At 25.7% G+C, this 21,443-nt stretch overlaps 1 protein-coding gene across 2 annotated transcripts; it reads left to right on the top strand.

Moving 5' to 3' along the window:
• The first annotated feature begins 73 nt into the window (after nt 1-73).
• Nucleotides 74-17,377, top strand: LOC107167185 (coiled-coil domain-containing protein 22). 2 transcript variants are annotated; one of them, XM_089217958.1, is made up of 12 exons: nt 75-507; nt 895-1,011; nt 3,965-4,136; nt 5,201-5,330; nt 6,006-6,161; nt 7,543-7,694; nt 10,414-10,590; nt 10,654-10,887; nt 16,054-16,193; nt 16,280-16,445; nt 16,510-16,644; nt 16,740-17,377. In XM_089217958.1, exons 3-12 carry the CDS (start codon nt 4,032-4,034, stop codon nt 16,848-16,850), a joined length of 1,506 nt encoding a protein of 501 aa, XP_089074084.1. In that variant the 5' UTR covers nt 75-507; nt 895-1,011; nt 3,965-4,031; the 3' UTR covers nt 16,851-17,377. The 2 variants fall into 2 exon arrangements, with proteins under 2 accessions (XP_015371600.1, XP_089074084.1); XM_015516114.2 differs by lacking the exon at nt 895-1,011 and having other exon boundaries at nt 74-507.
• Nucleotides 17,378-21,443: the final 4,066 nt, after the last annotated feature.

Here is a 21,443-nt window from a genome sequence, read left to right as displayed (position 1 = left end):
ATAACAATAAAATGATAATACACGGTAATCTACAACACGATAATGTTTATGATTGGTTGTTAATTATTTAATATTTACCAGTTCATATTTTCATAATATTATCGGTAAAATTGAAAAATATTGCGTAACAGCGTAACTTATTAACTAATTATTTTGAATCATTAGAAATCAGAATCATATTTGCTTCTTAGTACTTAGTCATGGTTTTCCCTGCACCTATAATAGCTACAGTTAACCTTAATCGAGTTAGTTTAGAGACACTCATTTACAAATGCTGAATAATAAAATTAAATAAAAGAGGTGCCTATATTGTAGTTGTCATCAAAATACGTATTACGATTACGTAATCTATGTTATTGATCTAATAATCTCAGGACAAACCGTTTTTTTTTTGTGATTTTTGTATAAAGATACATAATTAAATTTGTATTCGGTTAATAACATTCTACTGGATAAAATGGAAGAAATTGATGCGATAATATATTGTACTCTAAAAGATATTGGCTGGTGAGTTTATTTACCTAACTTAAATTTTAGACATGTTAAAATGAATTATATATTTATTATTGCTAATATATGGATAATATATATAGTATCATACATTACATTCTATATGGTGGAATACAAATTTAGTAGGTACTTGTTAGTGTTTAACACTGGTTGCAAGTCAACATTGTTTTCCATCAACTTTTTATTGTGAGTACCTATTCCTTAAGATGGCACAATATGTATTGTTCTCAAGTTTTACAAATGTATAACATAGCAAGTTGTATGTTCTAAATAATTCAATCAACTTTGTTGTGTCTAATATTAGAGTGAATTGACGTATTGTCAAATTCAGAAATTAGATTATCAACTAATTGATGGCATTATGATTTTTTTTATTAATTTCAGAGCAATTTAACATAAGTAATTAGAGTTAAATGAACTATAACATACAATTAAACAATTTGGTATGTTATGAATTTTTAGGGCAGACATAATATACTGGATATGACAAACTCGTAAAAAGTGAGGAAGTTGACATACTATTTTGTAGATATTAAATTTATTATTTTTATTAAAATATTTTTTTGAATGTAGTCACTAATTTTTACCTGACTAAAACTTAATTTTAACAAACTCAGTGTTAAGAATATTATATTTGGATGGCATCAATCATTTTGATTTTAATTTTATGGGCAAAAATGCACCTGTCCTACCCCCTCACGTTTTAAATTTTTTTCTGAAATGACTTATTTTTTTATGCTTGAAATGATGACACAACAAATTTTTACGGAAAATATTATTTTATAAGTTATAGTTTTGAAGTTTGTGATTTTACAACACTTGTTTGATTTAAGCCATAATGCTATATTAAGTTGTTTTGTAATTATGTTCAAGTAAACAACAGACTAATGATTACATTGTAACCCTTGCCTGTTAAATATAATGTAAGTATATTATGGTGGCTCCCTTCGTCTACTGACTCCTGTCGCCGAAAGACTTCAAGTGGAATATTGGCTCGGCTCCCCCCCCCCCCAGTGCTAAAATAGCAAACTACTCTTTTGGGGTCGCGGCTGAAAGAGTATTCTTGCTCTTTCAGGCAGGCGTAAAACCTCTTAACTTTGTTGGTTAAGGTAACAATTAAAATGGCTCCGTTTACCAAAATCGAAGGGACCAGATTTTACCTACAGGCCCGGTCATCATACTCAAGGTCCTCCAGACCTCTCGATAGATGTGTTCCACAAACCACTCCCCGTGGAAAAATATTGAATGAATAAGCCTACCTAAGCTTAATATACGGGTTACTACTCTGGCCGGCTTCAAATACATTATAAAAAAAAAAATTATTGTTTACACAGTTGTGTTGAGCCCATGGTTATAAACGTAAAATCGCGAACTTTGGAAAGCTATAACTTCTAAAATAATAAGTTCCAGTAGAAATTTATTGTTTACACCATTGTTTTAAGCAAAAAAAAAAAATTGGCATTTTAGCCAATTCCTGTCCAAATGAATATTTTATTTTTACATCATCAATTATTAGTTACAAATTTCAGTATTTTGATTAATTAACCTCTATAAGTAAAGCTTGTGGTGAGGTAAAATCTTAGTGGCAACTAAAACTTTAAAACTAAAACAAAAATGAATTTGAGTAGAGGTACCTAGGTATGCTATGTTTATGTATTTTAGTACCTACCTAATAAATATGTTTATTAAAAATACTATAAATTATTAAGAAAGTTATAGTAGGTTCATCTTTAAATCATTTTCTTTGTAAATTGATAGTGGTTAATTTGTCACTTGTTGAATATTTTTAATTTTTATTATTTTCAATGCAACTTAATCTACCATAACACTTTACTAATTTATCCACACATAAAAGGAAATAATGTTATTTTTGTAAGATTTAAAAAATGTAAGAACAATTTGATAATTTTATTATATTGTATTGCATTAAGAATATTTGTTTTTGACAACATTTTAACTTTTTGAGATTAGTAGTTATAAACTATCAAAATTATGTGGTTTATTAGAGATTGTAGGGATCTCAGTGTATAATATAGATATTATATTTTTAAGTACCTAATTTTAGGTTCTGAGGGGAGCGATGAATGTATTGATTTTACCATGATGTGTGTGTGTTTTTTTTTTTTTTTTTTTTTGTGTCTGTCATCACGTTTTGGGGTAGTAAAAGTGCTTCGATTTTTGACTTCAGTACCTCGTTCGATCAGAAAGTGAATCTTGTTGGTACTTTGGGGGGTCAAAAGTAAAAAATTCTTAATACTTTCCTGAATAATCGATAAAAATAAACTAAAAATTAAGGGAAAAACGGGAAATTTTACGCACACTCATTTTTCGACAAAATCGATTTTGGTTTTTGATGGAATTTTAAAACAAATGACCATAGATACATGCAATTTTCACCGAATGTTTATATAAGTATATTCTATCCACCATGCAATTTTCAAAAATTTTCGACTGAAGTTGAACTATTCATAGGCATTTGAAATTTTCGATCATTATTAGTTTATTTTAAATTAATATTGATAAAAATTTATTAGTTAAGCAGAAAAGCTTGAAAATTTAATACAAGGCTCTTAACATATTGTTACAATAGCAGTTGAAAAATAAAAGAAATTCACTGTCACAATTCTTTTTTATAAGCATTCAAAGTTTGAATTTTAACAAAATACGTAAAAATCACGAAAATTCACAAATTATTTTAAGCTAGAAATTCATAAAAAATTTTTTTTTTAAATCTAAGATTTAAAAATTTAATACAAGATTCCTTACAAGTTTTACAATCTTTATCACAAATAAAAATTCCACCGGAAATTCAAATTAAATTTTTATGAGCATTTGAAATTTAAATTTTTACAACATTGGATTTTCACTTTTAGCGATTTCCTTATTTTAGTGTAACTCTAAAAAAAATGACAGCAAATACTTGAAATTTTGACTGAATGTTTATATAGGCATTTATATATATTTGATAAAATTTTCAAAATATTTAGATTTGTTTTGAGCTGTTTACTGACATTTTAATTTTTCAACTTTTTTAGTTTTTTTTTCTATAAATATAGATAAAAATGTATTTGTTCGGTAGAAAAGCATGAAAATTTAATACAAGGCTTCTAACACATTTTAACAATAGCAGTTGAAAAATAAAAAAATTCATGGTCACAATTTTTTTTTTCACAAGGATTCAAAGTTTGAATTTTGACAACATATGTAAAAATTCGCAAATTATTTCAAACTAGAAATTCATAAAAAATTTTCTTTTTAAATCTAAGGTTTGAAAATTTTTAATAATCTATTATATATCCTAGACAGATAAACCGTCCTCAGAATCGTTTTTGGTAGACAATGATATAATATCATTGGATTCAAATTTAATTCCACCCATTACAGTAACCTACTTGTAACCTACTGTATAGCAGAGCGACATCCACGACTTACCCGCCTTTTTTTTTTTTTTTAGTGAATTCTCAGAAAGTGAAAATGCTTTTACAAATATAGCTCAAGAAAATTTAATAAAAGCTATAATAATGTGCTTACAAAAAATTCAGCCAACAATAAACTTATCTTTTACAATTCCTCGATCTATGTCTGCTAGATACCAATATGGTATCACTGTAGCAGAGGCTTGTAAGGTAAGAATACAATTTTTTTTAAATAAATATTTGTAAATCAATAGATATGCCTTTAATTGTGTGTTGTTTATTGTATACACTGTATACAGTATATCTGTAATATGCTGTATACACTACTTAACAGACTTTCTAAAATGTTGTATATATTTAAACTTGAACCACAAAGCTTCAGCATGACATTTATTTTATTTATTATTAATTAAATCAAATTTCTAACAACATCTGTATTATTCTCTTTTACATTTATTTTTTATGTGCATATTAAATTCACTAGTAAAAATATCATGATTGACAAACATTATCAATTAATAAACGATTGAGAGTAAAAATATATTATAATGCATGACGTCCAAAATAATTTGCTGGAAAATATTTGATAATTGGTAATGTTCACGGAAATTAATGTGTCCATCAATTCCATTATAATGTAGGTTGCGCGTTTTGACATGTTTTAATTTTTACACTATAAAAATATGTTCAGCGATTGTGTGTATTACTGCACTATTATACATACCAATACCATTCCGGTATGGACAACCATTCGGTCGTTTGGCTTTCAAAATAACCAATGCAATTATTATATTATATTCTGAATTTTTATACTTCCATTTCACACTTTTTGACCACTTGGGCATAATTTACAAGTTATACAATTTTGATTAAACAAACTATAACAATTTCAATTTTTTATTGCATCCATTTCTTCCAAATTCATTGTTCTAGACCTATAATCCTTAGCATCCAAAGTTAAATACCTCAAAAACTATTAAATTTTTATTTAAAAACATCAATACTTTGGAATCATGTTGTAATTGTATAATAGGCTATATTCAATGACAGAAATTCTATTTATTTTCAGCCATTTAAAACTACTTTTATCTAAATAATATATTTTTCCTCTATTTTAATGTGTCCAATGTTTTGAAATATGTCACTCAAACTGAATGTTATAGGTTATCCAAATAATAACAAAAATTGAAAGTATAATGTGTACCTAAATCCTAATTTTTTTATACGCTCTACTTAATCTGCTAATTATGTTAAATGTATATTTATTGTTTTAGAAAGTTGGTTACAAGTTTGACATTGGATATCAAACAATTTTATATGGAAATATAGTAGATATGAGAAGAATATTAATGTTTTTAATTGAAAAATTACCCAAAGAAATTGAAAATACCATAGAATTAAAAAGTATGTAATGTGTATTTATACTTAGTTGATTTTATTGTTTATTTATTTTTATTTTTTCATATATTTCTCTTTAATTCAAGGTTTTAAAAGTTTTGGAAATTACAACTACAGTAAAAAATTCATGTTAGAATTATTGATTAGTATTTTGGTTTTTTTCAATTTTTAATATTGCTCGAATGATAAAAAAATTGCATTTAATTATTTATTAATACAACAGCATGCTTCGTACAGTATTATTGAATTGAATCCTTAGATTTTGATTTAAAATATATTTATCTAGTTTTGAAAGACACTATACCTAGATATCTCATTAATACATTTTAAGTTTTACACTTTATAAACTATAAAGCTTTTATAATTTACTCAGTTATTTTAAAATTATATTTTATTGATATAACTGAAATAACTACTGATAAACATAGACATTATTATTTTAATAACCTTGTCTATATACATAGTTAATAAACTCATATTATATGGAAAGATTTTAGAATATAAAATAATTATTAAAAATTCTAAATTTTTTTAATAGTTACAAAATCAATATATATACGTATATAGTAAGGTAGGCAATAATTATATTATATTTACTATGTCATCAATTACTAGGTATATATATTTGTATGTATCACCCTAATTATATTCAATATTAATGATTTTATTTATATTATTTAGGTAAACGATGTACAATATCAAAAAAACTCAAAAAAAGCTTATCAACTAAAAGAAAATCATTAAACTTTTCATTATTTCCGAACTATTCATATGTCTCTGTACCATTAGAAACTGGTATAACTGTACCAGGACATAAAAGAAACTGTACTCCTGCTGGTAAGGTTGATAATTTGTAAATCATATTATGGTTTAAGATGTAAATTTATGAAGTTATAATTTTGTTACCCCAAAATATATAAAATTTTAAAATTAGACTGTGCAGAAGATTTATTTATTTTGTTAATAAATAAACAAAATGTTAATAGTTACTACTTATTATACTAATATTATTAGTTTTTTGTTCAGAGGCATGTATGAATAACTTAATTTCTGAGCTAATACAGAAGCATACAATATTCCATTAGTAAACAAGGGTCTTTGTTGTTGATTCCTGCTACTTTCATTGTCTATCCTTGTGCTTTAATGGCAAAACAAAGTTTGTTATAGAATTTTACCTGTTTGAACTTAAAAGGTTATTCATTTGTAATCATTGGTATTCTTGAAATGAACACAGTTTGACGACACTCTACACTAGTGAGAATTTTGGTTTCAATTATATTTTTAAAAATAAAACTCAATCTGGTTTCATCATACAATTTGGGAGCCTTTAAATTCTGTATAACAAAAAATAGTTGCACCAATTTTCAAATCAAGTTTATGTGGTGGTAGACCTGACAGATTTAAATAATTTAGTAATTCAGTAGAAATATCTACAGTTTGATATTGATCAGTAAGGGTATCAATAGAAATAAGGAATTTTCTAATAGCTTCTAACATAGAAATAATTTTTTCTTTCGTGATATTGACAGTGTCGTTTTTTTGAAGCTAGAATTGCATGTTCACAAAGCCATTCATTGGATTTATTAGAAATTAGAAGATTTTGGCTTATAAATTTATAACTTATGCCACTGCTACTAATCTGATTACGCTATTTGTTGATTTCAAGCACATTGTTCATTATTATACCATAATTTTTGATGAATTATTTAATTGTTAATCTACTTATAAAATTGAAATCAAGCTTAAAACCTGCTCCAAAATGTACTCTTTCATTTTAAAAAAGAATCAAGATAAACGGATAAGTGGTTTTCTGATAATATGCGTGGAAAAAATTTCCATTTTCCATTTATATATAATATATGTAGATGAGCATTTTATATTTAATGTATTATAATCATAAAATTAAGAAATTTGGTTCCAAGAGCAATAATTTATTATTTGGTTAAATATGTTTTTATGTTCATTGTCCAATGTCCAATAAAAAAATCAAGTTTTTGAGTAACTGAGACAGAATTATTTTAAATTACTTTTATTAATTGAAATTACAAATACATTTACTTCCACATGATCATTTTAATTTTATTTATACACAATTTTACTTATATTTACTCATTTTTTAATGTTGTTGATAAATGTAATATGTATGTATACTATTAGTATTAATTATTATTTGTAAACAATAAGAACATTGTTTAATTAATTATTTTTTGTTTTATAGAATGGCGAAATTTCTGTATTAATAGTTTAAAATATATTACTGAACAACCATTGGATTTGAAATATTTAATTCCTTCATTAATCACACATAACACTAAAAGATTGCTGAATATTTATGAGTTCGAACTGAGAACATCAGATGATTTATCAAAGGTATTTGTAATATAAATAAAATTTAGTTTTTAGGTGTATTATATAAATTCCATTGTAAAATATTATTGTATCCAATTACATTTTAAATAGTTTAAAAAAGTAGTTATTCTCAATTATTCTCTAAATAATAAATATTGAAAATTCATAGTAAAAACTATTAATGATGAATGTTGACCTCTATAAGTTTTTATTCTTGCCTTTTTTGTTATAAATATTTATTTTAATATTATTTTAAATCAAGGTTTTTGTTTTATAGTATCTTTATAAGTTTTTTAAATTATGTGTCAAACAAACATGATTTAATTATGAAATATCTGTCTCAATGTTACGGACAAAAGTCGAAATCTGGCAAACCTCAGAAATGTGGGGTCAAAACGTGAACTAATTTTTGGGCGAAATGTCATATTTCAGCTTTTGACCGGGCAAATCTAGTTATGACCAACCTCATTGGGGCAAAACTGTATACTGATTTTTATCGTAAGGGCAAAACCAAATAATCACAAATAATACAAATAATCATAAAATAAATATTATTGTACAAAATATATAATTGAATACACTTAAATAATAATAAAAAAATAATAATTTTGTTTATTTGTTGCTACACATAATAGACACATTTATAATCATAATAAAATCGTACAATAAAAATTACTATTTGTATTTAATATTAGCGAACGTATATTACTTATATAAAACACTACAGTTTTGCCCTTACGACAAAAGTCAGTATACAGTTTTACCCAAATGAGGTTGGTCATAACTAGGTTTGCGCGGTCGAAAACTGAAATATGACATTTGCCCAAGGATTGTGGGCAGTTCGCATTTTGACCGGACATTTCTGAGGTTTGCCAGATTTCGACTTTTGTCCGTAACATCAATATTCCAAATAAAAATGTTATCGATATATGTGACTTAGTAATCAAGAATAGGCATGTATCTTATAATTATTCATATTTTATATCTTAATACATTTGGTGTATCTTAAAAAAAATTTTCTGCATAAACTAAATAAAAATTAGGATACATTAATTTTTAAGGATTATAGTTTATTTAAATAAGATTTTAAATTTGACTTAAACCATTTCTATAAGTACCAGATGGTATCACAAAATTAGTTGCAATGATAAATAGAATACTTTGATGTTTCAGTAGTAAATATAGGTATAGATTAATATACAATTTAGTTATATGTAAATGTTCATGTTTTTAATATCTTTAAATAAAAAGCCTACACCTGAAACAAGTTGTTTAATTAATATACTTCATTATATTGTTTTGTTTCTTATTTTACAGAGTGTATCTTATGTCATTGCACTTATGATTTTTTATGATTAAGTCATGATAATATGGAATTTCAGAGAACTGAAAAAAGTAGCTTTATTTTTGACTGGCAATTTTTCATCAAAATTTCAAATTTGTTATGCATGCCAGTTGTATCAATATCGCTATATTTTCTATGACTATTTTTTCTGAATATTTTATTAAGATAAAAATAATAAACTACATTTGCCAACTATTTTGTTTACATTCGTCCCAAAATTGAAAACATTTTTTAGGCGGAGTTTCATTAGATAACTGATTTCAGTGTATCAAAGTTACAAAATTAAATTAAAAGATAATTTGATAAAATAAAGTACCTTTTGTAAATACAATTTACACCAATTATTTCAATTATAAGTATAAGGAATTCACTAAACTTTAGAGGATGTAGTTAATAAACTAGCAAACCAAAATTAATATTATTTGACTGAACATTTTCAGAAAAAAGATCAAAAATCCATTAAAAATATAGATGATAGTATTATTTGATAAAATAAAGCTGTTTTTGATGCAAACTTATACATTTTGAAATTGTAGTAGAAAAAAAGTGACAGTTTTAAATAAAAAAATATCTTTTTTTTTGAAATCCCATATTTTTGATCCATCATATTAAAAAAAACAACCTCAAATTTAACAACATAAGATACACTTTATAAATAATTAATAAGTAATAAACTATACTGAATTAGGTAAATAATATTGATGTACATGGTTACATGCTTTATATGTTTTTAAAAATGTATCTTGGTTTTTTTTTTTTAATGTCGACTGTATGTTGTACCTTGTATTTATAGTTAAAGCTAATATATTATTCAAGTTTATGCCCGTCCCTATAATTATATGTATTTATAAATATAATAATATATTTAATGTATATACATATTTGTTTGGCCTGTCTGGTATTAGATGTACTATATTGATAAATTTTATCATATACATAGGGTAATATTAGTTAAGTATTATTTCAAATGTAATTAGGTAAATCCTGTAGGTCAGCAGGTTCTCAAACCTTTTTTGTTTGTAGAGCCTTATTGTTTTACTCGAAAAATTCTACTGAGCCCCAACAATTAGGAATGCTTATAAAATTACATACCTCATGAAAAATTATGTGTGAATGATTTGCTTATTATTTTTTTTGCCCTTGGTTTATAATGTATCTAATCATAAACAATGAATACAATTTTTCATTCAACAAACTCTCATCTCATGTATGAAACAAAAAATTATACTGGTTATTATTAATAAAATTTAAGATAAACTGTTATTTTATTTTGATTCAATTCAGATATTATAGTCACAAAGCCTCAACATTACTCGTGGAGCCCTGAGGCTCCATGGAGCATAGTATAATAACTAGTGGCTTCAGGTATATAATTAATAAATAAATCTGTTTTAGAGTAGAACATTCCAAGGAGAAATCAAAAAAATCAATTTAAAACAAGCAAGTTACCTTAATACTGAGGTTAAAAAGGTATCTAAAGATCAAATTGAAAAAATATCAAAGGAATCTGAATCAACATATATTGAAGATCTAGTTTCCAAAAATAATGAACTTAAAAGTTTAACCCTAAATGTAAGTAATTTCTTTGTTTATAGTTAAAAATGTATTGTAAATATGTATCCTATGTGTATGTAGCAACATTCCACCAAAATAAATCTCATGTTGAAATTAGAAAAATTAGAAAAAGAAATAGCAGTTCAAGAAAAAAGTTTAAATATTATTGATAATCCTGAGGTTATTACTAAACTGAAAAATAAAGTTGATGCAGCACCAGATAAAATAAAAAGAATGGACAAGAAATGGAGTAAATATGAAACTGAACAGAATTTAATTTTATCAGAGCTAAATGATGAACTAAATAAAAAACGAGTGAGTAGTATTTCTGTAGTTTCTATTATTTATTTCATAGGTACATAAGTCATAAGTAGGGCTGTGATTTTAATGCCTAAAAAACCCCCAAAAAATACCTTTAAAAAAATGCTTTTATGACCTAAAAACTCTAAATAATACTTTAAAAACCCCAAAAAAATGTACTTAAAAAATTAACTAGAATAATAAAACGGACCACAAAACTCGTACTGAACGTCAAACGATATCATTGAACATCGATTTTACCAATTTAAGATTATTTAACAGGAAATGCGGGTAGTGGTTACTCAAACCTTGTCCAATAATATAATACGAATTACGAGTACCTACCTATTTATAATCAGTTATATTTATATAAAAACCATGTTGGTATAAAAATCTTAAAATTAAATTTCAAATTCTACTAAATTTCCAAAAACTCAAAAAATGCCCCAAAAACTCTAAAATGCCCTAAAAAACTATGAAAATTACCTAAAAACTAAAAAATTCCAAAATATGCAAAATAAACTTTCTTATTCTCATTCATAAGTATATAAAACAAATTTGTGACCAGACGAGCATCGCACAGTAAGCTTTGGAAAACAATGCAAAGTGCATCGAAATCCAAGCCTTAGTTATAAGTCATAAATTTTGAATTTGAATGTTTGTCAAGAGAAACTAATAGGAGATACATACTTAATGGTATATTATAAACAATAATTAATCAAATTAATTATTTTTATTGATTTCCTCAAATTATTGTTTATATTATATACTGCTAGTTAATATTATTTTACACAACTACTATATTTTTGTTAATTATTTATTTGTTATGTTTATTGTTTTTGACTGTAGGTACATAATGAAACATTTATTTTATTGTTATATGTTAAATATCATGTTTTACTAAAATAAATGTATGCAGTTATTATTTATGACAAGAAAAAATTTAACTAAATGTAGGTATTTTAATATATTATACTGTTTGATCACAACAAAAACACTCCGTGTAAAAAACAGCTAAGTAAAAAGTAAAACAGATTTTTAAGCACTATACAGATGTGATATCATAAACAAATGCTAAGTAAATTGAATTAAAGTAGGCTTAATTTGTTTCAATAAATTATTTACTCAATGAAAAATTAAATACTTTTTATGGTATAGCAAAAAAAATAGCGTGAACAAAATTAATGAAAGGCATTATAAGTTCATTATTATTTAAATATCATAATTTATAATTTTTAACAAAATAAATTCTCGCTAAGTAAATTAATAATTGAAACAACATAAGTGTACATTGATTTGATTTACTCAGCATTTATTTACTCGTTTTTTGTTGTGATGTCAGTTTATAACCAATTATTTTATTTTCTGTTTGCACACTTAAGTTGGCATATTATTTATAATTTAATATTACCAATGTAATATGGTACGCGAGGTGAGAACATAGTCATTAACTAATAACACACTAATACGCTAATACTAGAAATAATTACAATTCTACAAATTATTTAACTAATTATGGTGAAGTAGCATAATGAAATGTATCATAATATTCTTCCAAAGCCAAGTAATGGGTACACGGAATGAATTAGTGGACTCGGTCAACTTGACAACTTTGAGATATGGTTAGCGTGATTCCGGATTGTATTATAATATTTTATAATATTTCACTTTTCCCTTAAGAGGACGCTACACCCGCATATATTGTCTCCGTCTTACAAGTGCGTAACATAGCAAATTTTATGCTCAGCAGATCACGTTTAGCTCCGTTAGTTTAAAATTTAAAGTAAATTGACCTCTTACAATAATTAAAGGTAACATTATTATCGAGGGCATAACGTAGGCTTTTTATTATATTTTGATTTTAAAGTGAGTTATGTGTATTTTAAAATTGTAAATTGTTTGTAAATCTTAAAATACACATAACTCACTTTAAAATCAAAATATAATAAAAAGCTTACGTTATGCCCTCGATAATAATGTTACCTTTAATTATTGTAAGAGGTCAATTTACTCTAAATTTTAAACTAACGGAGCTAAACGTGATCTTCTGAGCATAAAATTTGCTATGTTACGCACTTGTAAGACGGAGACAACGTATGCGGGTGTAGCATCCTCTTAATAACTTAATTTCTAACTGTACGATTTCTATGATCAAAAAGATCATATCTGCATGATTTTTCTTATTTTAAATGATTAATTAGGTATTTATTGATTTAGTAGATAAATAATTAGGTTCGGTTAATAACACCAAAATCTACACAATGTGTAAGCGACGTTAGAAAGACGTAATTCAATCTTTATCATTATTCAGTAGAGCAATTAAAAGTTTTCTATGTTTAATTCTTATTCTACATTACAATTATTTAATATTTTTAGTTTTTAGTGTTGGATAGGAAATTTTATTTGTTTAAATATATAATATATATATCTTTTGGTAACTTACCTTAACAGGGGGCGTTTTACCCACATGTGATGTCTCCGCCTAACAAGTGCATAACAGTAACATAACAAATTTTACGCTCAGCAGATCACGTTTAGCTCCATGAGTTTAGTGAATTTAGTGAATTGACCTCTTATAAAAATTAAAGATAACTTTATTATCGAGGGCTTCTCGTAGACTTTTTATTATATTTTAATTTTAAAGCGAGTAATGAGTTTTTAAAATTTTAAATTGTTTGTATATCTTGAAATATTCATAACAAACTTTAAAATTAAAACATAATAAAAAGTCTATGAAAATCCCTCGATAATAACGTTACCTTAATTTTTATAAGAGGTCAATTCACTCTAAATTTTAAGTTCACGGAGCTAAACGTGATCTGCTCAGCGTAAAATTTTTTATGCTACGCATTTGTAAGTCGGAAACAACATTCAGTGATTGATTTATCAAACAATACTCATTATTTAAAAAAGTATTGACTTTTAAAAAAAAATTTTTTTACATAGTTTCAAGTTATTAAAAAACCAACCTTTTTATTAAAAAATTATATTTTTAAATACTTTTTATCCTTATCATTTTTTTAAGTTTTTTACTTTTTTGAATGACGACATAGAGTTTTAATTTCATATTCTAAAGCAGAATATTTTTCAAAGTATTTTAATTCATAAAAATTGAATTTAGGACGATTAGTTTATGAGTTATAAGTATTTAAAGTTTAGATTGGCAGAGTATAGTGGTACGGGGTTACCCCTAAAAATGATTGTCCACTACTCCGCTTGTCTAAACTTTAAATACTTATAACTCATAAACTACTCGTCCTAAATTCCATTTTTATGAATTAAAATACTTTAAAAAATATTCTGCTTTAGAATATGAAATTAAAACTCTATGTCGTCATTCTAAAAAGGAAAAAACTTAAAAAATTATAAGGATAAAAAGTATTTAAAAATATAATTTTTTAATAAAAACGTTGGTTTTTTAATAACTTGAAACTATGTAAAAAAATATTTTGAAAAAGTCGATATTTTTTTAAATAATGAGTTTTGTTTGATAAATCAATCACTCTGTATACTAGCATAACGTTCTCTTAAGCCATATTTTACTGTTTTATTTGACTAACGACTTTTTTTGACGAAAAAAAAATTAATTCTAGGGAAAGAAAAAATGTATAATTTTATAAACTAACCAGTTTTTTATTCATAATCTAAATCACATTGTGAAATTAATAAAAATAAATAAATCTTTTTCTATGACAAATAAAGAAACAAAATTCAAGTATTAATATTATAACCAGGGTTCAGGACTTATAACACTAAAAAGCACTAAAATATGACCCGATAAACTTAAGAATATGCACCAAAAATGAAAAAATAAGCACTTAAAAAATCATTAAAAACAAGATTAACTCATACAATTATTAAATATATAAAAAGGATTTGAATTTAAATTTAATCATTGATTAATACATTTAAAAAATTTAAAGCAAAATCTTTAAAAATTGGGTTTAAATGTTCCGGTTAGGTGAGCCTATAGATCTATGGGATAGTGCATAACTTTCTGATGTTTAAAAAATTTAGTTCATTAAATAGTTCTAGATATTATACCAAACAAGTGGACATTTTTTCTTCTTTATATCATATAACTCTTATCCCCTGTAGGGGTTGAATTTAAAAAAACTCTCTCTTAGGGTTTTTTTTAATCATAAATTGAACTTCATGACTAAGCTTCAGTGGTTCTAGGTCATTTTTTTTTTCATCTTTATCCCGTGCACTTCGTCGCCTGTTAAAAATACCAACTCTATATGATCGAACATTTTTGTTTGATTTGTCGTTTCTCTCATGGAACTTTCACTTCTTGCTATTATTACAATATCATCAGCATATGCGAACAAATTTGCTACGATTTATTAATAATACATCTAAATTTGATGTATATAGATGATGAATGTCATGCCTTATATTTCAAAAAGATAATAAGTAATTAATTAATTAAACAGCTGTGGATTTTTAAAAAACTGAAATTGAAATTACTTAAATCAACTGTTTAGAAAAAGCAACATTGAGAACTACATAAAATTATGTGTTAGAAAGAAACAGATGCTTTCGTCTCCAAAGTCAAAGTTCATTCTTTTTAAATAGAGATAGAAGATAGATATATTAGTATATTACAATATGTAATAAAACTAATTTAATATACTATATATACCTGGTGTATTGTTTACACTATTTCAATAAAATCAAAAGGTCGCTTTCTAAATGTTTTTTGATTGATTCAACTGTAATATAGTGGGAACCAACAATAGGAAAACTGTTAATATGTTGTGTTATATTCTCATTAACATTGTCGTCTTTAATAGCAAGTAGGCGATTAAGATTAAATACTCATATTTGCTATTCTGGTCTTTAGGTAAACTGGTTAATTATTTCTTTTCTTTTTTAAAATGTTGCTTATTACTTTTTCTAAAATAGCTAAAAAATCATAGATAGTAGAATCATTTTTTGGCACTCTTGAATCTTCTCTTTATGTAGTGATAAAAAAATATTTTCTGGATATATTTCTACGTGACCGAAATGGAATTACAGTGAGTTGTATTTTCTCTACAATTCTTACATATTTTGCTAAGAATTTACATTAATGTAAAATTACCTACTATAAAAACTAATTGTACATTTAAATACAGTTGTGATCTATTAAAAATATAAAACAGAAATTATATTATGTAAATGAATTTTGAATTTCAGGCCAAAAATATTAAACTAGAAACAGTGTATGTAAATCAAAAGTTGAAGTTACAAAATATTTTTGAAGATATACAAAAAAAAGAAGACATTATCAAAATATGTAGAAATGATTTAGACTCAAGGCCAAATTATAATTCAAGGTGTGTAAAATCTATTTAACTAAAAATCCACTGTAACTAATATAAGTATTGAAAATTGTCCAAAATAATAAATTAATGTTATTTAGATCAAGTTATACACAAAGAATATTAGAAATTATATCTAATATTGAAAAACAGAAAAAAGAAATTAATAAAAATTTGAATGATACCAGGCAGGTTCAAAAAGAAATAAATTCTTTAGATGGTAAAGTAGAACGATGTTTTATTTCAATTGATGAACTGATGTTTAAGGTATTTAAACTTTATTAATTGTATCCTAACTTTTAATTTTGTAATACTCATAAATGTTATGCAGGTAGCAAAAAAAGATGACACAATCCGAAAATGTTATAAACTATTAGCTGCCATTCATTCAAACAGTTCAAGCATTATAACATCTGTAAAACAGGCAGGTACAATTGGAAGAGAAATTAAAGAGTTGGAAGAACAGGTATATTATATGGTTCATTTGATTATAATTATTAATTATCATATATTTATTTTTGATTTATATTATTTATTATTTACTACATAACATTTTTTCAGATTGAAAATGAAAATCCTCATCAAGCCACAGCTAATGTACAAAAACTTAGAAAAGATATAGAGCTTGTTAAAAACGAGCAACAATTATTATTAAAAAAAATTGAAAATTAAAAAAAATAAGCTTTTGTAATTAATTATGTTAAGTAATATAGTGTTTAAGGGGATTGGAAGCGGTTATTTTCTGTCTTTGTCTAACATACATGGGACATACCATACGCCTGACAAAAATTAAGGTACTTCCAGTTGTTCGATTTAAAATATGTAAAGATGTGTTAAATTGATATACAAGTTTACTTTGCATCGGTCGAAGCACTTTTTCAATTGTAGCAATATTTTAATAAGAATAAATATTTAAAATTTTATAAATTTGTCAATTTTTTTTATTAAATATATTAAAAATATTAAAAATATGCTTCAACCGATGCAAAGTAAACTTGTATACCAATTCAAAAATCTTTACATATTTTAAATCGAGCAACTAGAAGTGCATTAATTTTTATCAGGCGTATTGTATGTTTCACGTGTGTTAGACAAAGACAGAAAATCACCGCTTCCAATCCCCTTAAGCAATATAATATATATTTTGTATCAAAAGTCAGATTTCAGAAATCAATATAATCAATTTGTTTACTCAATAATTATTATTGTTGGCCATTTTTATAAATATTTAAGGTAACTTTTACAACAAAAATTAATTTGTTTTATAAAACAAAAACATTTTAAGAATTTAAAAAATTAAATAACTTCAGCTATATATATAGCTTTATTAGAAGAGAAATTAAAGAGTTAGAAGAACAGGTATTATATGGTTTATTTGATTATAATTATTAAATAACATATCTATGTTTCTGATTTATATATAAATTTAATTGCCAAACCTTATTAATCCTAAATAAAATATTTTTCTTCTCATTTATAAAAAAATAATTTATATTTAAATTTTTAAATAAAATATATTTTTACTCAAAAGTTATTGAAGCAAATAGTTATATTAATTGTTTAAAATGTTGGCTATTATAACTATGAATAATATACATATCATTTAAACTAATTGTTTTATTAAAATATTTTTTTATAGGAAAACGTAAGATTACCATTTTTGTACTACATATTTTTTATAACTACCTTTATTATCGCTGATGCTGATGATACAGGTATTGAAAAGTTGAGGAATGTAAAGTTTCCTGAGCCGGATGTCTTTCCAAGTACATTTCTTTGCAATTTTACATCTTTTAACTTTTTTGTTTCTCTTCGACTGATCTAAATCAGATATTATTTAGATAAAGGCATATTCCCATCTTTTTGGAAGCTCAGGTTAGTCATTCCAATTATTTAATATCTTTAAATCAGATTATAAATCCAAAGTTCGGGAATGAGGGCCCAATTTCTATTTTAAGCCATATTGGAAAGTTTTTCGAAAAACTTGTGTTTCATGCCCTCCGGAAACTTGGTCCTTAATGGACTGGTGGGCTTAAAAATGTTGTTTAAGCTATTTATTTTGGCATAACTCCCTTAACAAGCCATTATTTATTTTGTCGATTAAAAAAAAAAAATGTTTACAATCAAGTCATTGTCATAATAAAAGTATAAAAATTTAATAAATATTATAAATAATTACGGTAATCGCGATTATAACATTACTAATGGATAAAAACTGATTGGAAACCACGATTAAAATTAAACGTTTTACTTTAAGAGCGTACATCCAAAACTGTACCTGCTGGTTTTCTTTGTTAAAAATTTACGCAAACGAGTCGCCTTAAATTCAAAAAATATATTATTATGTGCGCAAACGAGTCTCAGCCGTAAAAACACCTATGAACAAAATTAAAGAGGACATTAATTTCTGGGTTCTGCAAGAAGCTTGAATTTTGATTTTTTAAATTTTAATTCTTTAAATTAACTTGAAAAGGTAACAAAAAATACGATAAAACATGAAATAATACTCGTATAAAATTTTATTGATATCAAAAATCGGACTTCTACAGAATCAGATATGAATCTCCTCAACAGTGTTTTTACATTAAAACCACTCAGTAACCCATATTCTTTGAACTTGTAAAGTATGTTTTATAAGAAAGCCGTAGAAAATTACGGCCTGCCACGATGACGCTAATATGGCTAACAAAACTATCTCTTGAGTGGTGTATGACTTGTATGTCTACTCGTTTCCGTAAGACGTTTTCTTATTAATGAGTTATATGATTTTGAACTTTGTTGTTCTACTGTAATTAATTAATCAGTTCTAAATATTTTTTCCTTGAAGCTTTCAAAAATAAATGCCAATGTGATGTCCACAGATATTGACAATTGTTTCGATAGAGTTGACCACAGCGTCCTTGAATATCTTTTTAAATCTGGTATTAGTATTCCACTATTCACTTGGTCAAATTACGCTTAATTGGAAGACAACTGTCTAAAAATCGAAAGTCTCATAGCCTCTGGCTCACGGCGTCGACATTTATCTTCTAGTTCCGAACATTGTTTTACATTTCAATGAAAATGTAAGGATTGCGGAGTATTACGTGGCTGGTCTGATTAATGACTCAATAAGGGGTTTCTTTAAGGTTATCTATAGATACCAAAGATTCAAGAAATTATTGAGACTATAAAAGACTTTTGAACGGGTATAAACGATCAATTGTTTGAAAATCATTGTCGAAAGATACTGCCGGAAATTAGCGAAGACAAACTGTTTTGTATATTAAATTTAGTGATAATTTCCCCTTAATAATTTATAACAACTCTGTGCTATGGAAGTGCAAGAGCAGGTATATAGACAATTCATTAGGAATGATTGTTCATTAAAATTATTTATTGAACTCAAGTATGGAAAGTATGCAAGCTCTATCCAGCCATTAACCAAGCTAATTATTCTGTATTGAACGTTATAAATGACTAAGTTCAAAAGTCATACTACTGTTTATCGATAGACGTTATATGAGGTTTAATAAGAAAATATCAAATAGAACAAAGCATAACAAGGTGTTTTATCAGGTCATATTTTTTTATATGAAGTAGTGTTAAATATAAATAGTTATCAAGTGAGCCACATGGTACGTTTACCATTTTTAATGGTTGGTATAATAGCTTAAAAGGTGATCCGATACCACAGAAATCTATATGTGACTATTCTAAAGCATTGCTGGTCGTAATTTTTAAAGAATTTTATAATGGTATCACATTATACGATTATGTAGAGAAATGCATTAACATTTTGTACATCAAAACTAATACACATTACATCTGAATTGACATACCTCATTTAGTTAAACAAGTTTTTTGCTGGAAATATCTTATAGGAGCAAAAAATTACCGTTTGGAAGAATCTTATGTATGTTACATGTGTTATATATCATGAATTCGAACAAATTGTTATGGAGAATTTAAAAATAAATAAATTTTTGGATGGAGTAAAATCCAAGAATATTTCTTATTCATTAATGAAAGGTGATTGAATCAGTCTGTATTATTTATCGGAATTCACAAAAAAATTATTGAGAAAATGTACTATGCAAAAACTTTCCATTATGGTCAAATATTGTGTGATCGATTTTTAAATATTTTCCCACAAATGCATCTTAATATGCATCTGTAGAAAAGGATTTTGCATTAGGTACGTAAAAAATAATATACAAAAACACAAAACATCGCCCATGGCAGTTCATCATTTTCTTATAATATCTGGTAATATGAGCATCAAGATTTCGATGAAAATTATGTCATCTTACAGAATAAAAAACTAACAGTTTAAATGAAGTAAAGGAAACCAAAAGCATACATTTAAGGAATCCGGTAATATCGATAATATCACCAGCATGTTAATTTGGAAATCTGACTGCCAAAAATTTAACGACTTTGAGATGAAGTGCAATATTGAAATAACTCAATATGATTTCAGGGAAAATTTTTTTTTCAATTTTTAGATTGGTTCAATGACTTCGGTGGATCACCACTGGACTCTAGATCCATCACCACTACTTTTAATTCTTTGTACTTAGTTTTACCTATATCCTCTATGACTTGTTTCATAAATTATGTTCTAACAATACCTCTTCCGGTAGTATTTCTTTCAATTGGTTTTTGTGTCTATACCTCACTAATATATAATCTATTTGATATCTTACTATTTCTCCCAGCATGGTCCTTGAGTATATTATCTTCTATTTTGGTTGTTAGAACATTGTATTAGAATGATACAATTTTATTCTGTACAAAACTCACAGCATATCTTCCTTAAATTTCTTCTGCCAAAACCGAACGTACCTATTACACCATGTTCTTTTGTTTTTCCTATTACTACAATCCAGCTTTTCTCTTTTGAATAGTCATTTCTATCACCCCGCTTATTTGTTCATATATTTCTTTTATTTCTTTGGTTTTATGGACACTTGGTATGTACACTTGTAGAATGAATGTATCAACGGTGTTGTCTCTATTTTAATGGCAGTCATTTGATCACTATATTAAACAATTTCTACTACTTTTTTCCCATTTATTTGTTCGGTATGAAACCTGCTTTTGTTACTTTATGGTCATCTCCTCTGGATATAATCTTGTAGTCACCTGACCAAAAATCTTTTCTACCTTGGAATTTTATTTCACTCACTCTTGTTATATCTATTCTTTGTCATTCCAATCATTCCATTTCAATTTTGAGGTTCTCCAAATTACCACAGATTCTTAAAGATCTTACCTACCAAG

Source organism: Diuraphis noxia, unplaced genomic scaffold (assembly GCF_037042655.1).
Source record: "Diuraphis noxia isolate RWA-SAM2 unplaced genomic scaffold, SU_Dnox_SAM2 contig0001, whole genome shotgun sequence".
Lineage (NCBI taxonomy): Eukaryota > Metazoa > Arthropoda > Insecta > Hemiptera > Aphididae > Diuraphis > Diuraphis noxia.
Note: the sequence above shows the minus strand (reverse complement) of the source record. Positions and strands in the feature narration are given on the sequence as shown.

Bases quoted from the DNA above. Each gene is read 5' to 3' on its own strand.
- LOC107167185 (XM_015516114.2), top strand. From the start codon at position 458: ATGGAAGAAATTGATGCGATAATATATTGTACTCTAAAAGATATTGGC. The intron at 4,137-5,200 runs GTAAGAATACAA...TTATTGTTTTAG, and splicing joins CTGTAGCAGAGGCTTGTAAG to AAAGTTGGTTACAAGTTTGA. The intron at 16,194-16,279 runs GTGTGTAAAATC...AATGTTATTTAG, and splicing joins AGGCCAAATTATAATTCAAG to ATCAAGTTATACACAAAGAA.